The 22,197-nt window shown below is 39.4% G+C and overlaps 1 protein-coding gene across 1 annotated transcript in view; it reads right to left on the bottom strand.

Moving 5' to 3' along the window:
* Positions 1-614: 614 nt before the first annotated feature.
* The window catches only part of BCAT1 (branched chain amino acid transaminase 1), a 59,108-nt gene continuing 37,525 nt past the window's right edge, over positions 615-22,197 (bottom strand). The window contains exons 6-11 of the mRNA XM_027662321.1: positions 20,825-20,988; positions 19,538-19,680; positions 13,516-13,601; positions 11,146-11,286; positions 9,939-10,013; positions 615-5,702 (exon numbers count right to left, since the gene is read on the bottom strand). Of these exons, the coding sequence (XP_027518122.1) occupies positions 5,661-5,702; positions 9,939-10,013; positions 11,146-11,286; positions 13,516-13,601; positions 19,538-19,680; positions 20,825-20,988 (651 nt within the window). The 3' untranslated portion in view covers positions 615-5,660. The remainder of the gene's footprint in view (positions 5,703-9,938; positions 10,014-11,145; positions 11,287-13,515; positions 13,602-19,537; positions 19,681-20,824; positions 20,989-22,197) is intronic.

Below are 22,197 nucleotides of genomic sequence, written 5' to 3'. Positions count from 1 at the left end.
CTTCTCTGTTTCTACCTTAACATTACCCAGCAGGCATTTTAAAGACTTAAAAATTCTACATCAAGGTCTTAAATCCTCATTAAGATCTTTCTATGAACATGAAATTTAAGAGTCTTTTTTTAAACCATGGCATGAAAATTCAGCATTGTGGCAAAAATCAGATACAATAAATTAACTTTCAAGATAAGCAAACAGTATAAATTCATGTTCAGAGAGAGGGATGAGAATATGGCCATGCTGTTATTACTAGTGAACATAATAATATTATTTTTAGTATATTGGGGTGTGGTTAACCTTGCTAGTGTGATTAATGAGAATTTTATCTGAGCTAGTAATTCCAAAACTTTATTCCAGATCTAATACTTGACTGTTCTGGTTCAATATTGTTCCTAACCTGCTAAATCCTAATGTAACCTGATTGTTCTACCTCAAGGTAATGACCAAGCTAGTTTTGTTTATGGAGCTGGGGATATATTTGCCAAGTGTGCTGTAGATGGCACTCAGATTTTGCACAGTCAGGGAAAATATCCTGGAATTCCTACAAAGCATCATGCTCAAAGCAAGGCCTGGACAGGAGGACTGCTACAAAAGTATTTTTCAACAGTGCAATTCTGCTGCTCTTATGGCTAAAAATACAAATACCTATTAAGAAGTTACTTAGCTTGAATGATTTAGGACCTGTGAATTGTTTTTCCAAATCTTGAGAATAGTGACAAAATACAGTAAAACACAGTTCTTCCACACTTCCAAATTGCTGTTCAGAAAATCTGTTGTCAAGACTGACAAAGAGGTCTCTTGGTGCTACTTGACTAAGTGCACCTCTAAAACGGTCTCATGCTAATGACTTTACACTGAGGGGTATAATCCTTCCTTCAAGCATCATTTTTAAATAGGATAGCCCTGTTTGAGGTGAATTTTCTTGTCAGGATCTTTCTATATGCTACTTTGTATTCTGAACTACACCTCTTACTCATTTATGGGTTCATGCAGCAAATCTTTAATGTGTTTCTAATTCAGATAACATTTTTCTCCTCCATGATCAAAATGGTTCTAATCTAAAGTAGTCCTTGAAATACTGGACTCTACATGGCATCTCTCTCACTGCTTAAAAAACTTTGTCTGGAAAGCTTATTTGATCTGTAATAAAATAACTTTTTATGCAAATGTTTGGATTAGATTTAAAAGCAAAACCACTGGTAGTACTACTACTCTACACTTACAAAGAGGTTAGATAACTTGTCCAGGGTCGCAAAGTCAGTAGCAGTCTGTTCAGGCATTATATGGGTGGTAAAGCACAATTCTGATCCCTCAACACCTGGAATACGAACAAAACGCCTTTTTTTCCCTTTTTTTTTTAACTGCCATAATTGCTAAAAGAAAAAGAATGCAGATGGTCACTTTTAGGTATGAGACTCAGTGGCATGATGACAGAAGATTGGGGAAAAGGGGTTGCAAGTCCACGTGGAAGGGAGAGAAAGACAGCAAGGAAGAGCCCACCCCGGGACACGCTCAGCCACCATTTACACCTGCCCACCTCTCAGGGTACAAGCCTGACACGAGAACATGAAAACCCACCAGAGTGGATCCCAGGCAACGTGCCATGGTCTGGCAGGCTGTGCTACCACCTCTTTTATTCTACTCCATAGCAAGGCACTACCAACAGACAGTTCGCACTATGAAATCTGTTGAGATTATACAGATTGTTCTGGAGAGGAGAGGCCAATGAATTCAAGAGGGTTCCTCCTCTAATTAGGCAGCTGTGAAATCAGTCCCAGCTGTTTTTCTGTCTAACTCCTTGGAATACCATGTATTAGACAGACATTTCAAATAACTTCCATTCCAAATTAATTTCAAAAATCACATTTTTCCAAATTAACAGTCTTCACGCCTGAGGATAAAAAAGTATAAAATAAGTGTACAGAGTGTATGGTATCTCTACGTTGAATTTGGCAAACCCAAAGAAGAGTTTATGTACAAAGAGGAGGAGTGGAGGACAACTGCTTTTTGGCTTGAGACATTTGAACAGGTGTAAACAATGGCTGAGCAGAGGTATCTCACTACCTTCCTTTTGTCTTACCAGACTTCCCTTCTATATCCCAGAAAAACCATGTTTGCTTTGAACTGCTATGGACTGAACAGATTTTCTAGTCTAGGAACCTTTATTAACATTCCCACCTGGGTCTGTCACTGTAAATTCTCAGTGAATTTGCCCTCATTCCAGTTAAGAATCTAGTTAGGTAATACCAGTTGCTGAAGCCATAACTCTTGGCACCAGAACAGCTCGTATGACATGCCAGTTTCCTGAAAATTCTCTTATTTGACAGACTTCTTTCTTATGCATGAATCATGCTCACCAAACTGAAAATTAAGGACATGCTCAATACTGAAAATAATAATCAAAAGAATGAAGGGAAGAAGAAAGAACATATGAAAATTAGAATTCATTATTATCCTTTTAAAGTACCAGTGTTTGTAAAACATAAGCATGTGAAAGGCTGAATCTCATTTGATCAACCCAATTAAACATTAAATAATTGCAGCCAATTATGCAAATATCACACAACAATATTAATTTGTTGATCTTTTTTGAACAGTCTCAAATTCTCCTAATGTTAGACTATCTTATGTCTTAAATGATCAATTACCAGAACCATAACTAAGTGATGAAGAATGGATAATTACCTAGTTATGATGTACCATACTCTTTCTATGTAAATCTGTTGCAATTAAACAAATAGGGCACATGGAGAAAAGATGTGCAGATGTTCTTTTACAATCTATTATTAGCTCAGGGAATACCACAGTTCCCTCCTAAATTTTACAAGCAAAACCAGGGAGAATGCAGTACCAAATACTCTCTATTACTTACACATATTTTTTCTTTCCTTTGGATAACGGGATAAAAAAGCAGTGGCAGAATTCAGAGTAGGACAGCATGCAACACCAGAAGAATTTCCTGTACTATACTGAGCTGTCAGCTCCCTGATTTAGGTTTTACATTTTAAAATCTAGAACCTATTCCCCTGGATGCCATTTGGAAACAAGCACAACTTTGAGTTGACACAGCCAGAGTAAAGCAATTAACCAAGGTCTTCAAGACAACAGTTAACATACACACACTACATGTTTTTTTCTTCCCTGCAAGAAAAGACCATGCATTTCTATGGGTCATTCCAGTTTCAATTCTCATAATTTTGAAGTCTCCATCAGCTCAAAATGTGTAGTGAAAGGAAAGGTGTCTCCCTGGTCAGTGCAAGAAAGTGTGCAAACCACAACAAATGAAACCGCCTGGTTTCTTCACATTAAATTACTTGCAAAGAGTTTAAGAAGAGGTTTATACAACTTTCAGGTTTACACTGCAGTAAAATAATTCTTCTGTCTGGTCCTTATTCATTCTGCCTACTGAATAGATTACTGCTGGTACACTGAGGCCTTCACGGGGATTTTTGGTAGACAGTATCTGTCAACCCTAACTTCCCCTTGAGATGTTAAAGTATTGTACAACCACTGAAGACAGATATTTTCACTTTTCCTTTTGCTGCTAAATCTAAGATGAACATAAGGGACAGATTAGATAGTTCAGTTAAAAGGAAGCCACATGTGGTTTCTCATTACATAATCTTGTAGAGAGCTCCATGCCACGCTCTAGTTAAAGGCACTCTTTTGTTACGATACTGGTCTCATCAGATAAAACTTACTACCCCATGTTGCATCTTGACACATTCCTCATGTAATTTTTCCAGCCATGTAATTAAAAAAAAAGGAAAGACTACCAGCAGCTTGTAGTACACAGTAAGATACTGAACGAAGACCAGCACATGGTACAGATTCAAATGGTCAGAAATACAGTCACACAACACTATTGCTACTGTAAGTGAAACACCATTTTGTGCTTACAGTTGTTGTCTAAAGAAAAAACTATTCAACAAATTTTAACAATGATTACAGTGTCAGAGAGAACCTTCAACTGTTCTTCATTGAAAGATCAGATCGGACCGCAGTGAAAGGTAGGAAAAGTCATGATTTGAGGGAGCAAAAGAAAGAAATGGCTAAGGAAGGGCTGTCTTTAAAACCAGACCAAAAATGAACAGGAAAGCCATAAGGCTATTCTTTAACAGTTGCATAAGGCATGGATGGTCTATTATAAATTATATTTTGCCTTTTTAAACTATGTTAACAAATACCAGTAACTACAATGGACTTACAAATCATGGGAGAGATACTGTTGGTTCTTAAAAAAATAAAGTGCTAAATGTTTCCCTTAATACTTGAGCATCTCTACTGCAAACTAGGACAAGAAATGTTTCACTTTTGCTTCTTATAGGACTCCAATAAAGTGTCAATAAAGTTCCACCAGTTTTACACTGAAGTAGCACTTTGGAACATTGATACAGAACATGGTGATCCTTTTTGGCAAGAGAGATCTTAAAGCTGTTCAACAAAGCTGTGTGCAAAAGGAGAAAGCTAATAAATATTACAGAATGATTGTTAGTGAACATTTGCAGAAGTTATTTCCCTAACTAGGGGCTACATGCTCTGTATTGCTTCCAAAGTATCAAGACTGCATGTGAGACAGCAGCGTTAAATGGGGAATGATGTGCTTAAACAGGATGACATCAGAGTTTTGAATGAAAGCTTTTTCCTTCTTGTGCTAGACATTTGCTTGTTGACAACATTGCTTGTTCCTTAATAGGAAGGCCCTTCTACAGTACACGTATGTCAATGGAGACTGGATACGTTTCACAGTGAGAGGTGAAGGGGACAAGAAAAACATTTTGCTGGTCTAAATTGTGTGATTGGATGATGAAAGAAATTCCTTAATCCAAAGTCTGGGTTGCTGTGAAGAGTGGTTGAATTTTCACAGCCACAGTTGTCTAATCTTATTTTCTAGACATTCTGCTGGAAGGCAACACTGTGCCCACAATTCCCAGCTCCGTTCTAGGCCTAACAAAGGGGAACTTTTGCCTCAGCAGGGCCTGACCATGCCCTTCAAATCATGTCTGGAGGAATGTATTCAACTATTAGAGAGGTATGCACTGCCCGAGCAGCCACTGCATATCCCCACAGAGGGAAAGGCAATAGGCCAGCAGGGACCATATTGCAGGCTTAGACCGAGTTAGAGAGTTTTGGCCCAAAGGACAGAGTTATTCCACAGAGTATGCATGAGGGGATCTGGAGGGCTGTGCAAACTCAGGAATCTCCCATACAAGCAGACTATGAAAGGAAAGAGCATATGGCTAAATGTATTTGTTTCCCAAACACAGAGCAAAAGGCAGGATAATGCCAACAGAACCCTGCAGGCAGCAAACAGGCGACGTCCTCGTGTCACACGACGTGTTCTGCTGGTGATGGCAGCTAAACAAACCAAACTGAAGAGCAGTTGAAGAGCATTTTACAAGTTTTCAGACTGTACATAAGGAGGCACTAAGGAAACCATTAGGAAAGTTCTATTGCTAACATTTAGCACCTCTACCAAGAAGACAGGCTTCTACCAAGGAGATTACAGTAGAAATCAAAATGATTGTGTTCACATTTGCCGGATTGTGGAAACAATCATCCTGGGGAGCAAATTGATACTTAAACTATGCTACGCACTGGCAGCTACAGAAGTTGTCATTATTTGTGTCTGTTCTATCTGGAGGGTCTGAACTCATCCACCTTCATGACACCAGCACCGCCCAGTCGCTGTCTTCTCTTCCATACTGAAACAAAGCAAAAATGGAGTTTAAGAATAGAAGTTAAAAGAAACAGTGTACAGTTATGATACATTCTTAGGTCTGTCCTCAGAAAGATTCATATTCACTATTCTGATAGTAGTTTATACTATTTCTTATGCCTTTACTTCTGTTTTTGATTTGAGCACAGCCTAAAAGTAGCTTGAAGCTAAAACCATATTCCAGCAGGCTGACTAGGAAGGGGCAATACTGATACTCACTAGAGATGATACAGAACACTCCTGCTTCTCTTCCATCAGTTTAATCCAGTTATTCCCTGAGGTCTGCTCACTAATTCTCTCCTAAGTAAGCCCCTGTTCAAGCTCCAATAAACAAACTGTTTTTTTTATTTCTTTTTATTTTCAAGGTGGCTTTTTATTATAACATTCTGACTGAATGTGAAATAAAAGCATCACAAATATCAGAGAGTACAATTGGAGAGAATTGTAATCCAAAATAAAACAAGTCATCTTTCCATACACAAACCAACAGGATCACCAGGTAGAAATGAAGGCAACCTATGGTGTGGAGTTGTATCCTTCCAGGGAAGGATATAGTCATTAGGCAGCACTTCTAATTGCTAAGCTGGCTGCATGTTCTAAAGCTCTGTCACCAGTCCTGTAAACAATGCTCCAGAGAGACCCCAAAACACACACAGGGCTCAGCTAAGGAAATAAAACAGTGGTGGACAGACTAGAGGCAGACATGAGTTGGGAGTCCTTTCTCTCATAGTACTAAGTTCAGGGAGCTTAAAAACACTTTCAAACAAGAAATAAAGATTGATTTTAAAAGCTTTATGTAGGCTGAAAAGATCATTCAATGATAATTTATCCAGAGTGGATGAAAGGAACTCCTCCAATCCAGGTTCTACATCGTCAGGAGAGGAGATAAAGGGACAGGGAGAAGACAACAGCTCCAAATCAGGATGAGCCAGAAAAAACACACTTCTAGATCCCCAAAGAAGTGGTGTTCACTGTGCTTGTATTTTACTCTTTAATCCAGCAGGTAAAGCCTCTGCATGACCTTCATATGTGTCACGTCTACTTTTCATTACTAATTCTGCTGCTCCTGTTCTTCAGTCTGCAATGTGGTTGATTAACACTGGTCAGGTGCTACACAGGACCTTGCACAAACCACTTGTTCAAAGGATTTTCACCTTATATTCCCAGTAGTCAGTGTGGTTGCCTTGGGAATTATAACCAAGGCAAAGCAGATGTGTTGTTAGTTTAACCACAAAACACTAAATTACCTTCATGAGAGGCAATTCTGTTGGGGGCAAAGACAGAAAAAAGAGATGTCTTTGACCTTCATATCACTGCCTCTCAGGGAAAAGGTGGCATCCCCACGTCCTCCAAACCAGAGAGCAGGCAGAGGCCAGGGGATTATTTGTAAATTTTGTTGGTTTTAGGTAGTAGTATCATGTAATGCTCTGATGCTGACAAGAAGTTGCAGGGACTGGTCTGGGTTGCCATTTAACTACATTTTGCACCTGCTTCCAGAACTAAAGAGGAAATGAAATATGATACCACAATCAAGATGTTTTCATTCTGGAAATAAAAGCAGGTTTAGCATCCTTTTCTAATTCTGTCAAAGACTTTTTGACTTCAGGCTTGTCAATCCCATCCCTCTTACACTGCCCATCACCCCCAGGTCTTGCTTTGTAAAACTTAACACATTCATTCTCCTTTTTGGTTGTTTTCCAGTGGCCTATCCATTTAAATTCTGCAACTTTGAAAAAGACACGGGATTGACTAAATATCTGTTCACTGCTGTCTTGATTGCAGTGTTTAAATGTATTTTCTATCATGTAGCATAATGAACATATCTTATTTACTGTCCAACCCTTTCAAGTTGCATCTTAATCTATGTTTTAAAGGGTATAGCAAGAGCTTGTTTATTCTCAAAGCATGGATGAAAACCCACAGAAACATCCAAGTGGTATTTCAGTGAGTATATTCCCAGAGAAAATGATCTCATCCCTAAATCTTCTAACTCAAGCAATTATAGAAGACAGTTTACTATGACTAATTCATAAACACACCATTATTTTTTACAATGTAATTGATTTAATCCGAAGTCTTTATCAACCTTTAGTGATCATGATATCTACTCAGTGATGGGAAGGGAAATGCGTATTGCAGTTCTACCACTGTCTCTCTCAACTGGCATGAGAAATGGAATCAGTTCTGCCCATGAGTTTCTAATTTGTCACTCCAGCTCTAGTTCCACTGAACAGCTGTTCACACCCAAAGAAATCCTGTTGAACACAGCAGACTTGTGAAAGAACAATAAGCAGCATGAAAACAGACTTGGAAACACAATAATGAAGAGAGTATGAAACTGTTAAAAAAGCATGCATTGTACTCAAGGGAATTGGTATAATAATACTGGATAAGGAGCCCTGCATCTCCTGGTCAGCGGTTCACATGCAGGACAGTGGTGGTGCTGAGAATTTTTACTTTTTTACAAATGTCTGTTGTTCAATATGAAATGGATACGTTGCCCTAGTTCAGGCAACAGCACAGAGACCAAAGCCGTGTTTGGCTGTAATTTCCTTTGAAATTTATTCTTCAGATCTTGAAAATTCTTTGGAAGAACAGCCTCAAACTGTCCAAATGATATGACAATAGTCCAGTGATACTGCAAAGAGATCTTTTATTTTAGCCCTCTTGATAGAAAATATAAAAGATCTTGGTCAAAGATCCTGAGAACTCCCCTGACATTTTAAGAATATTAGATACTGCATTTTGTCTGTTGCAGCACTGTTTTCTACATGACATCCTGGGGTCCATTTGGATATGAGCCCAAGGAGGACTTGGGACAAGAACTCAGAAGTAAATATATGCATAATAATCCAGGAGTAATGAGTTTAGTCTTGGCATGTAACTAATGAACACAGGGTATGTACACAGTTGAAAGCAAAAAGGTCCATATGCACAGTTGTGAAGGTCAAAGAAAAATAATGTTTAGTAATAATCTACACTTTTTCAGCCTCCTCCTGAGCCTTCGTTGGTGATGGAAAACCAGAGTGACAAGACAAGAGGCAATGGGCAGAAACTAATATACAGAAAATTCCACCCAAATATGAGGAAGAACTTCTTTATTGTGGAGGTGACTGTGCACTGGAATAGGTTCTCCAGGAAGGTTGTGGAGTCTCCTTCACTGGAGAAATACAAGAACTGTCTGGATGCAATTCTGTACAATGTCCTCTAGGATGGCCCTGCTTTAGCAGGGAGGTTGGACCAGATGACCCACTGTGGTCCCTTCCAGCCTGATCTGTTCTGTGATTGTGTGATTAGGGAGGGAATGGAGGAAACCTCAGGGAAGAGGATGGATAAATTTGTCTTAAGCAAATCACTATCTATTGGGCAAGGGAGAATGACACATATTACAGAATTACTGGTAAGAACTTAAAAAATTTAGTGGCAAATCTAGCATCCTGAGCCAAAAGCTAAGAATGTGGAATGGAAATCATAAGCCTTAATTTGAAGAAATCCTGACAGTACTGCCAAGCAACTGCTATTGGATCTTAAATGAAGGGGCTTGTAACTTGTTAAGACCTACTTCTACAAGTAGGTGGTCTTCAAGAGCCCCATAAACTACACTAAATAGGGAAGAGAAAACAGGCAACTAAAATAAGAAGGGCCATCACATGTTGATCATTGACTTTACCTGAAATGGTATTGGCTCCTGTGCCCAGACATGGAGATAAAGCACAGACTCCAAATAGACTGTGATGTTTAGCAAATCACAGAGAAAGGAACTGTTTTAAGAACAAGAAGTGACTGTGTGATTGGAAAGATGCTGAGAAGGAGAAACAGTGAACAGTTGGCTGCATTCAGTGACTGTTTGCTGCTTCACCCATCCCTTTACTGATTAGACTGTACTCATTTGTGATCATGGTTAAGATGCTTCATAATCCTATTTTTTCCCCTTAAAAAGGAACCTATAACAATAGTACTAGATTTCACTGATAACAGTAATATCTTGCAACTCGTATCCAGCTTCCAAGATGAACAGGGAAAAACTCTATTACACTTCATCCCTATTATATTTTCTCAAAGAAAAGAGAACAATATTGATAGAATAATCACACTAAATGAAACAGTCTATATTATTATATAATGCTTTCTATAGCACCATTACCAAAAAGATTATTTTCCAATGCTTTCAAATGTTCACCTTTTATTATTTTATCTGGTTATAGAAGAGGAAACACTTTACCTGGATATCACTCAGCTTATTCAGGAAACGAGTTGTTAACTCAGGCCCATTCTCCATAGTTGGAATGTGCAAATGCTGACATGGAATAAAGGAGCAGGAAAGGGGGGAGAGAAAAAGAGAGTAACATGAAATAATAACCATACATATGGGTGCCTTATGGTTGCCAACAATTTTAATAAATATTTATCATGCTGTCTAGCCCTCTTTACAAGTAGCCAAAGGTTGTTGAAATGGGTTTTCTTTATAGGAGGGCACGCTGAAGCAGTGAAAAGTTAGATTAGTTCAACTGTTATGCTGTTTTTAAATGGAGGCTAATCTAAGCCTTCCAAAAGATTTGTCCAAAACAGAGGGAGTATTGTGTAGGCAAGAGTAGTAACATTATATGCAGTATTTAATTTCAAAATATATCGTGTAGAAATACAACACTTACATTTACAGAACTTATCACTTGGCACCTTGATGTCTCTGATATTCTCTTAGCATCAGATAGTATCAATACATTTATTCTAGCTTATTAATTCAAGAAGTATCACCTAACAGCCAATTACTCTACTCACCACATTTAATGGAACAAAGCACATCCCTATATACAACTGCAAACCCCCAGCCTTCTGAACTAACTCTGTGCTGGCTAAATAGCATCAAGTCAGCTGAACAGCCTGAATCTCTGTGGAGTTCCACCTGTGCAGGAGAAATCTCCCATATGTCCATAGTAGGTGGAAGCAGTTGTGCACCCTCCTGAAACAGCTCTTCCATCAGAGCTGAGATGAGGGGTGAAGAAGAGATAAGCTTGAGGAAGAAACACAGCAGTGGCCCAGAAATTAGGTTTCCTGTCAAAGTCTTTCCTCTGCTCACCTTTCCCAGGTGCCTTAGCTTTGGAAAAAAATGTTCGATAAAAAAAACATGGGAGAATGTATTTTTCTGTATTTGCAAACAACCTTGGAGGTGGGAATTTTTGGTTTGTTTTTTTTTTCATTTTCCATGGAATTGAAATTTTATGTTTTTAACTATTACAAAAAAATCTAGAAAACAAGAGGGAAAGTTCTCTTCTGACAACACACCAGTAACTCACTTGGGAAACACTGTTCATCTTTCCAGGCAACACTCCTTTTCTATCTCCCTTGTTTTTTGCTTCAGCTGCAATTAATTATAATAAAATTCTGAAGAAAGAAGAAAGGAAGGAAAAAAAAAAGAGACATTTTCTTACCTTGCCCTTATACAAAATTTTAGAGATAGGACATACAATGCAAGCTGTTCCAGCACCAAACATCTCCTTTACTCTGTCTTCTTCCAAGGCAGCTGTCAGATCACTCATGGTGATGTATCGCTCAGATACTTTGAATTCTCCCTGCACAAGAACAATCCACCATAAAAATTGTAAAAAGCTTAAAAATGTTTGCATTTTTGTTTTCCACGCTGAAACATCTTTAATAGAACTATTAGCCTAGTGGCAATCAGTCAGGTTTTGACTCTGATTTTGTGATATTTTCAAATCCCACAGTATCACACAAAATAGACTTTAATCAAAAGAACAACCTTCAACGAAGGACACAATGCTGCTGATTAAGTGACACTTCCCTCTGTTTTAGTACAGAATATTTGTATCACACTAGGGAGTAACATCAAAGAATTTTTCATTTGTTACGTGACACAGGATCTCACTACTCATGGTCTCTAACACGCTTGAGCTTGTACAAAAATTAATTATATCAAGAGAGCCTTTGCATCCCACTCTCAGAATCACTGATTCCCAAGCAAAATACATTCTGTTAATTCCACCTGCAAGGCCATCTAGATGTGATATATTTTTTTAATCCCTAGTGAAATTTCACACTGTAGCCTGCACAGAGTTATCACATACAAAAATTAACTGTACTGCAGGCATGAGTAAAGCAATTCACATTGAACAGTCTTAACACTGGAAGTGTTTTACCTCCTACAAGTGTTGAAGAATGCATTGCAACTGATTGAGGGGATATGTTTAAAAGAAAAAAAATAAACATCAAAATTCGAAATTTTTATTTTGTGGGTTTATAGGGACATTATTGTCCTATCAGACCAAACTAAAGCTTAGCCCTTTTTTTATATGCAAGCTTTTTAACATGAAACAGAGATGCTTATGATGGCAGAAGATATGATTAGCTCTGGACAGGACAGTATTTGGAGAGAGAGAGGGAGGGACACCATGTAAGCAGAGTTTCAAACAGGTTAGGCAGTGGATGTCAGGAAGAAGAGAACAGCCTTTGTGAGAGTAGATTATTTAAGTGGACTAAGGTGAGAATCTGGCATCTCACAAAAAAAGCCCTATCAACTAGAAATGTCAGTCTGTCTTGTAAGGGAGGTGGGACTGACAAGTGTGCATGCATGTCTGCACTTGGGGAGTACCAATACAAATAAAGATACATAAAAATTCAGGGCAGCTCATCAGAGGCACACATGCACCATGAAATATATGCCCAGCACTCCTCAGTGCAAGTTAGGTTTAAGTGGTATAACTGTGAACTCTATTTCTGGAAGTCTTTCAGATACACGTGGTTGGAAGCTGAGTTAATACTGGGGAGAAAGTATCACACATGCCTGCGTTATTCCTGCTGTTCCACCCTAAACATAAGCCTGGCCAAAATCAGGAGACAGGATACTGGGCTTGATGAGCCCTTATTTTTACCCAAGACACAGTAAAAGCTTTGAATACTGTAGAGGCAGAGTGAACAGATTGCTGCATTTCAAGATATGAGGTAGTCCCAAGTGTCCAAATAAGTTCTTGGATGGCTACAGTACAGAACAGGAACTGGAAGCAGACAGATGACTTCAAGGCTGTGGCTAGCTAGGCTGCATGCTAGTTAGTGGAAACAAGGCTGGAAGCATGAGAACTAAGTGGAGAAATAGTGTGCTGATGACTGAAGTATAGCTATGGTCATGCATGGTAATTCTTTGTTTCCTTGCTTTAAGTTGCTGGTACCGGTGGATTTAATGAGAATTTTCATGTTAAATACTACACGCAGCTACTTTAACAAGATTGGTATTGTTCTGTGTGACAGGTGTGGGTATCCTGATGTTGTTCTGAGTATTCTATGAATTTGCATGCCCTTAGTTCCCATTTAGATTAAGGGACTGAGTGCACCCTCAGCAAGTTTGACAGCAACACCAGGCTTTGTGGCGCGGTTGTGACACCGGAGGGAAGGGATGTCATCCAGAGGGACCTTGGAAGTAGATTTTCAGACAGGTTGGATATCACTCTGAGCCATTTGATCTGGTTGAAGATGTCACTACTCATTGCAGGGAGGTTGGAATAGATGCCTTTAAATGTCCTTTCCAAGGCTGGGTTGGGTGGGGCTCTGAGCAACCTGGTCCAGTGGAAGGTGTCCCTGCCCACGGCAAGAAGGTGGAACAAGATGATCTTCTAAGGTCTCTTTCAACCCAGGTCATTCTGTGATTCTATGAACCCAGATTATTCTATGATTCCATGATTTAACCAGATCACTTGAACTTTAAGGTACTGAGCCCCAGAAATGTTTGTTTCTGTTGACATTATAACATGGTTATTTGAAACTATCACTGCCAAGGCCAAAACACTCACCCAACTGCGTGCCAGATCCAAAATGCTTTGCCTTGTCACTCCTGGAAGGATGATGCCATCTAAAGGCGGGGTTGCCAGTTCATTTTCTGTTGAACACAGAAGAAATAGAAACACTAGTTTAAAAAACAACCAAAGTGACAGAAAAGCATGTTTACTGATACTACACCAAACATGTGGGTCCCTTTAAATTCAGCATATTCCATAATTCTGTGGTACCCAGTAAGATGCAGTTTATACCAGAGTTCAGTAAGAAGACAAATTACAGAAAATCCATTCAAATAAACAGTTGTTCAGTGTTTGGAACCTTTTGAGTACACTTCAGTGGGTGGGGAAAAACAGATTTCATACATCAATATATACATGGCTAATGCCTAGCAGCAGGTTTTATTCCTTAGTGCCTTATGGGTTCACTGTATAACTATTGGAAACCATCTAATGGTTCAGTCTTCAAATTCTGAAGAGAGAAGTAGAGGGAAAGCCACATCTAATAATCCCAGGGCAGATCATGACTTTCCCTGAACTGCTTTATTTAATTTAGGAACATGGGATTTAGTATACCTACTTCATGGCAGTAACATGAAACATTTACCAAAAATTTTGAAATCCATCTACTGAATCAGTAAAGCACTGTAAACCTTGCCAAGCCTCTTTGAGAGACTTCCTTAATGATCTTTTGCAGTAGGTTAGACATCATTTTTCCCCTCCTAATTCTCTCTTTACAAATTAGAGCAGTCCTAAGAAAATTCCAACAAGAAGAACGATTCAAGTTCTTCAACTAGTTTGGGTTTTTAGCTTGTGCTTCTTGTTTCCTTTTGAAAAACAACATTAGGTAAATATTCATCTAACATAACTAATGTTATGTTAGATGGCAGATAAATGGTAATCCACACTTGGTAAATAATTCATACTTGCTAAAAACTTGAGCTACAACACAAGTTTGTAGGTAGACTTTGTTCTTCCATCTGATCTTTGCAGCAAATTATAGTTACTCTTTTTCATTTTAAACTATCTCTTTCATTGTAAACAGAGTTTAACATTTCAACATTTGAAAGGAATATAAACATTTAAAATATTTGCTGGTTTCTATTATCAGAGAACACTGATCATTCACTCTTTTTCAGACAGAGACTTTTAGGACAGTCTCAAGTTTGCCCTGAGAAATCAAGACATCCACAGTCTTTCAGTAATACTATTCATATTTTTTTCTAACCATTTTCTTTCCCCAATGATAATTCACTTTCTTTCTTGATCTTATAAGGAACCTACCCTTCTCATAAAATCCACAAACCATTAAGCTTTTTGCTTATTTTTTACCTAGGTCACATAAAAGGAAAAGATATGTATCTTCATGATTTTATTATGTCCCCATCTCCCTGGACCACAAGAAGATCAATGAATCCAGGCCTTTTTGAACCACTCTCAAAGGAGAAGCTGTCTTTAAAATATTTGTAAAAGTCCTGTGAAAAGTTGCAGCTGGGTAGATGAGAAAAACACGGTGTTCGTCCTTGGACTGTGGGAGCCAGGTTGAGCTCAGCTGCTCAATACTCTGTTTTCAGCACTCAGGCAGATAATTTCATGTACAAACACTGCCTGTCAGCCAGAGCACACACAGCTCCAGACTGACTACAGCATGGGCTCTCCCCACTGTGTGAGAGTGGGCATTGGGGCTGGGGTGGGATAGGGAAATGGAGGTTAATTAAATGGAATTGGTCATTGAATCCACTACTCAACTTTCCATTTTGTCAGGAAATAGCCATTACTTTTTAATGCAGCCAGCCCTGGATTTATTCATTTGGACTGGAAATTTTTCTTGTCTATGCTTCCCTGTTCCTTTTATGAGAATCCATACACACACAAGTGATAGACGTGAACTGCCATGCCAAAATGTATAGAAAAGCTGCCCTAGGACAGGCTGTATGTTCTGCTCTGGTTTGACTAACCCATAGTGCCATTCCCTAACCTATCCAGACTCCTAAGCACAGCAGTGATCTCTTCTTTCTCATACAGTCAAGAATAGCAGCTTTCCTTTCTTTAAAGCCTGCACAGCATCACTCCTAATTATGATGCATGTCTGGCCCTAATTCTGGCACAACTCTCAAAAGAAGAGGACTTTAAAACTTTCCATGAGCCACAGGGTTCACTTGATTCTGAACATGGAAAACCTGATGTCCTGCGTTTGTGGCACAGTCACATACAAATGCACTCCTTTCTTTAACAGAAAACTTCAAATACTGTGGACTTTGATACCAAAGATTGTCACTACTCTTCTCTATTTGGTGATGTTGCCACAGATCTTGTCCAGGACCTGTTTAAGCTCAATAACATATATTAATTAATTTGAGCTAGTCTGAAAGGGTGCCAGGCCAAACCAGCCACCAAACAGCACTGAGCAGACAGGACATGGAAGTCTCAAAATGTTTCAAACAGCCTGCTCTGTAAAATTTTGTCAAGTGTACATATGATAAATACCAGCCTGGGACCACCCGGGGAACATCTGCTCCCCTGGTACCCGGCAGAGACGATAACATTATCCAACATGGCATGCCAAAAGCTCATCCTCTCTGTGAATTAATGCCAAACCAGGCTCCATATGACATCAGTTTGTCCATCTCCCAGAAACCAGACTGTGAGCTCACAGACTCCATTTGCCTTCTGAGTTATTTTGACGGACTGGGAGCCTTAAAATGTATAGTCACAGAAAGGGGGGAGGAAAGGTATTTGAAGGAAAATGTCAGGGTTTCTCTTCTCCTGCTATTGTTACATTGTTGCAGCAGTAGCACCATCAGCCCAGTGCCCCATTAAACCAGGCACAGTATGGGCTTGCTATAACAATAGAATTCTGTCAGAGTGTGTTAAAGGGGATTTTTTAAATGAGGTCTTGCATATTATACACCTTCAATTTTTTTTACACAACTGTATTTATGAACATATAGCAGACAAGACTGCAAACATGAGATGCCTTCAATACTAGTCACAGTACAACTACACTGAGAAATTCACGTATTTTACCAAAAGGATAAATTCCAAGTGAACTTCAAGGTCAAGAAAAACCCAGAAAAACCTTTTTTCACTATTATTAACAGGTGACTTCCTCTCCCAGTTTGTTCTGGACCTTTCTTTCTTCTTATTTCCCATCAGGCTTTTCTTCTACTCTTCTCTCATGCAGTCACTCTGTCTTTGTGTCTCTGTCAATTTGCTTTCCTAGATTACTTTCTCCTCCTTTCCTTTGTCTGCCATCTCATTAATTTGCTACTCTTCCCTCCTGCCATTGCTATGGCTTTCTACTAGAGCAGATGATACAATCTTTATTTTCTTTGTAGTCTACTTGTACAAGATACTTCTGCAGCACAAATAACCTTCCGACTACAGAACACTAAGCAAACTTACATTAAATTTTACCTCTTTCAGAGAATCTTTTCACACATCTATTTTTTAATTTACGAAATTTTGAAGTGGGTACTATTAATCACCATTTTAATAGCAGCACTAAAGTATTAAGCAATGCCTGAAAGCAATTAACAATGTATTTACATTAAAGCTAGAAGTGGAGCACAAATGGTTCCAAATCACCTGGAGAAACTAAATTTTTCAAAAGTGGACACAGATTTCATAGCTAGCCATCTTCATGTTGGACATACACTTAAATTTTGAGGTGTTCCATAAAGCCAAGCCTATATTTTAGGCAGAAGAACTGACATTGTTGCAGGAAATGAGTTTCAGTTTCAGTGTCAACAGTTTCTTGGGACAGTTACGTGCTATGAAGAGGTAGGTGGAAGGGACTGTAGGGCAAACAGATTTTTCACTTAGTGAACATAAACTGTAAATAGGATTTGATGAATGAAATGAATAAATACTCCTGTATTTATGCAACAGCAGATATCCAGGTATGGTCATATTCTAAGCCTCTGCCAGAGCAGCAGTGGGAATGCAAGAACTGCATAGAGCATGTCATGTTATTTTACCAAAAACTGAGTGGATTCCTCTCTACTCCCTCCTTGATGTTACAAATAAAACGTTTTTTCAGGCTCCTCTCGCCATCCAGGATAACAGGTCATGTTTAGTCACAATGCTGTAACTGAAAATATACAGCAAAGGCTTGCAAGAAAAGCCTACTCCCATGGGAAGCATGGATGTCCTCCGGTCTAGGCTTTACCGGGATGGGTCTGTCATTTGTTATAAACCAAGGAGAGCAGTTCTGGCTACTCAGCAGTGACCTCAGAACAAAGAAAGGCATTTTCCTCTCCATGATGATCTGCAATTTTTGCCTCTCTCAGTTTGATCTCTCTCTCAGCTGCAGCATTTGCATAACAAAACCAAACCACAGCCTAAGTAAGTGTCCTTCCTGAAGTGACAGAACACAACGAGAAGCGCTTTCTAAACCCCGATGCAAAGCCAAAGGTAAGGCATGTGATGACACACATTGGCAGCAGGAGCAATTCTCAGCCCAAGATCCCCTAAATTAAGCATTACCCAACACACCGGGGGACAGGGAAGTGCTCCAGTGAGGATACTGCCTTGTCCTGTGAGAGGGCAGGTTTGCCAGCACACAGCCTGCTTGGGTGGCATGAATTACAAGTTGTTTGCTACGGCCACCTCACAATAGTACCATTCACTAGTGCACTGGTAACACAGTGATTGGCAGATCTTTGGAACAGTACGGTGCTGCAGCTGGATAATTCCAGCATATTCCTGGTTTAAGCACAATGAGAACATTGAATTCTAATTATGTCCCCGCTTCAGTGTCCTTTCCCTGGGCAGAACAAGCCAAAATCTATTTTCATGTCTCTCCAGCAAAGTTGCACAAGGCATAAATTTGGCCATCTAGCTACACTGACAAATCTACTGCTGCTATAACGACAAGAAAATTTCTAGTATTTACTGTTTCATTCACAAAACTTCATGGACTCATTCAACACTGAGGGAGTATCATCCCCCTTTTAAAAAAAGTGGTAAAGATTTTGCAGGACAAACAATGAGACCAGAGCTGGGAGTCAGGTAGCTGAATCCCTATTATCCTACACTATCCAAAGCACACTGCTGTCCCCACAGAATGTTGCCTCTGTGCTCTGCAACTGAACACTCACAGAAAAATGGTAATTTTCAAGGGTACCCGTGGCACTACAATGAAATCTGAGTTTGAATCCTGCATCTGCTGCATCGTGCAAAAACTCAATAACGTATTCATGGAGGGTCAGCATCCATGGAAGTCAGGAGGTATCCTTTTATTCACTTGCCTGAACATTGGCTCAGTCCTTTGAAGAGTCATATAGTCTTCCAAACTAGTTATCAGGTGCAGCTATCACCTTTCAAGCTCTGAATATATGCATACACAATGGGTGTTTTCGAGATGTTAAATAGTTGGCAGCTTATTAACTAGTTTTCTAATCAGCATGTACATTGCTCAGAGGTAAAAATAGCTTCAAGAATGATGGTATGTCTTGAAAGCATCATTTGAGCATTAGTGATCTGGAACATTTACTGACATGTTTCTCTCTGTCATCACTGGACAGAACTTCAAATTCTTTGAAGAAAGAGCATTTCTTCATCAACTGGATGCTGAAATACTTCTGGCTATGCTTTGGGAACATTTGACTTGCCAAAAAGTGACATGGGAGTCACTCATGCTCAAAACCACAGAATTTGAAGAGATGCACAGCCACAAGTTGTCTTTTAGCACCTCTGCGCTGTTTCTAAGCCAACACCTCCTCAGAGATCAAGCTGGGCCAGAGAATAAGCCTGATGTGTGACCTTCTGCATGGGTAGACTCTGCCCTTCTGAGCACATGGACTGGCCCTGCAGTTGAGTATGTTATTAGCAGGCAGCACTCACACCTGCTCCAGAATCTCCTCTTTCCCAGTGATATAATTAACAGTCACCTATTAGTTTTCAGAAGAGAATAATGACTTCTTTTGTTAAATCATCTTAATTTAACAGTTTATGATCTGCATTCTAATAATCATTTCGTGGATTATGGTCCCAACTGCCTACTCTGTTAAAGTTTTCATGCTTTATGTTACTGTACCTCCATCCTCATTGATCCAGTAGAGAAACAGATTCATTGTTCCAACTTCAGTTATTTGGTGATCTTCTCCATAGAGCCACAAAACCTGCTGGCAGCCAAACTCCAGGGCTTCTTGCTGGGCATAAATAGCAGAACCATAATTCCTTCAGAAACAAAAAGAAAGAGCAAAGAGTTATGACTATCTAATTGGCTATCTTCTCATTTTTAAGCAAGATTTTGTGCACATCTACCTTATGAGCAAGTACACTGCACAGTCACTGCTTGTCCCTGGGACATTTTCTTTGGAAGTACTCTACCAGTATTTTACTAGATCATTTGTATCTACAACCCCAAAACTTTGCAGGGCTGAACAGCATCAACAGCTCAAAGATATCCATCCAAAATGGATACCTCTTGTTCCATATTCTGGACATTCTAATTACTGCAATTAAACACCATAGGAAAGCATTTATCTTTATTTAGCAGTTGGCATCCTGGAGAGAGAACAACAATTACTCTCTAGTTCATATCTTAAAAAAAAAAACCAAACAAAAAACCAAGAAAAAAAATCATCTACCTCATCTCATATATCTCAGATTAACAGATGAGTAATATATGTCAGATGAATCTGTTGCTGCACAAATATCAACAGAGGCCAGTTATTTCTTTTCTAATAAAAGACATTCACAGAACAAGTAGCTTCAGGAGCTCCAAATGGACCTTGATGAATTCCATATCCTTGAGGAGCAAATGTTTTCCTAAAATGCTGCCTGCAGAGCAAATCCGACTGAATAATACCTGCGCTTAGGCCTAGTTCAGCAGAAAACTGCCAGGCTAAAGTCAACGCAGACCATTGGCTCTTCTTTCCCTTAAACCCCCAAACTCCCTCTGCTAACTGCAGGTGGCTTGTTGGGACAGCCTGCCAAGGAAGGAGGTCAGCAGCCAGTGCTGCTCCCTGCCCAGTTGGCAGCAGGATGCCGTACTGAAAGATGCTTCACAAAACTGATGTCTTCAGTGTTAACTGCACCAAGGGGAAGAGCGAAAGTATTACATGGACACCTTCCAGCTCCAGTTCCCTAGGTTGAGGTGCTGCAAAAAAATCAACTTGGCAGTAATATTCAAACAAAAACATGCAACTGCATTGTATAAATAATATTTGTGAAGTACGATTTTGAAATCTTTGTTGTAGCACATTGTTTGTTTAACTACTGCATTTAATGTCTCTACATCTGCTGGATTAGGTACTTCACTAAAACCCAAATCTGCTTTGTGAGCTATGTAGAGAAATGCAGAACAATGTTTTCTTACCCTCCCATTTTGCAGTCCCCTGTTCCTCCTTTCCAGGCTCTTACGTATTTTGGATCCGCCCATAAGGATATTGGATTGAAGCTTCCACCTGCAAAGTAAGAGCCTACAGGGCTCAGTATGACATACAGGAGGGCTTTAGTCGGCTTCTTCACTCCAAGGGAAGGCTGAAAATAAGGAATGTAAACAAATCAAAAGTCAGTGGCATGCTCCAAACATCAGGTGCTTTTGAAACACTGCTTTCAGTGGAACTGCAGCATGAGAGCTTTTATCAGGACAATGCAAAGTGCTGCAATGAAGAGAAAATATTTATGTAACTTCCCCCCATCCAAGCAACATAACAACCCTAATTTTATAGACTGTCACCATTCACTTAAAGCATTCCATTTACCTGTATATTATTCTAACCTTCTCAAAGAGTTCCAACCTTTTGAGAATTCAGAATTTAGCTTAACAAGGTACTATATAATTACATGAATTAATCATAGCAGAAGCCTTCAAAGCCTTCTAGGGGAAGGAGTGGCAAGAACCACTGCTAGCAATAACAACAGTGGAGAAACCACTGTCAGCTGCATTAGTGAGGAGAATTAGCCAGTGCCACTTAGAACTGGCATTGGTAGAGTCGAGTGCTGGCATTGTGAGTGACTGTGTGACAACTAAAATTATTTGCCTGCTGGAAATAGTTCACGCAACAGCACAGGAAATAACCTGGAATGTATCAGATTTTTTTTCCCCCTTCTCTCTGGGGGGCTTCTCATACTGCAGGTCATCACCATCAGTACTTGAAGGTGGAGGTGAAGTTTGGTACTGGATAAAGTCTGAAGCCTCTGGTAGGAGACTGCTTACCTTCATGATTCTGTAAAGCTTGGGACTGACAACAGAATCACAAAATTATTATGTTGGAAGGCACCTCTGGAGGTAATTTTGTCCAACCCTCCTGCTCAAGCAGGACTACATAGAGCTGGTTGCCCATGATTCTTGGGATCTTCTGTACAACTGAATGGGTTACTATTTTCTCTCCGCTCACAGAAATCAGTTTTGTAAAAAGAACAAGCTCATCCTTGGTTTCCACTGAGAAAAAGTTACTAAACTTAAATCTTTAGGACCAAAGCTAAACAAAGCACATGAAGCTAAACTGGGAGGTAGAAGGGAAAATAATACTGTAATACTGGAATGACTGGAAAATTCAAATAAGCCTTCCCCAGGTACTGAAAGGGTTGTTTTGATTTCTGTCTACCTTACTCCTTCAGAAAGACTTCTAACAAGATTAACTGATTAACTCAATACTTTTCCTGACTTTTACATGATCTCAATACTTTTCCTGACTTTTACAAAGATTGTGCTGCCTGGTTTCTAATTGTGTTGACTCATAAAAG

This window comes from Corapipo altera, unplaced genomic scaffold (genome assembly GCF_003945725.1).
Source record: "Corapipo altera isolate COAL_440 unplaced genomic scaffold, ASM394572v1 1, whole genome shotgun sequence".
NCBI classification, from domain to species: Eukaryota; Metazoa; Chordata; class Aves; order Passeriformes; family Pipridae; genus Corapipo; species Corapipo altera.
Note: the sequence above shows the minus strand (reverse complement) of the source record. Positions and strands in the feature narration are given on the sequence as shown.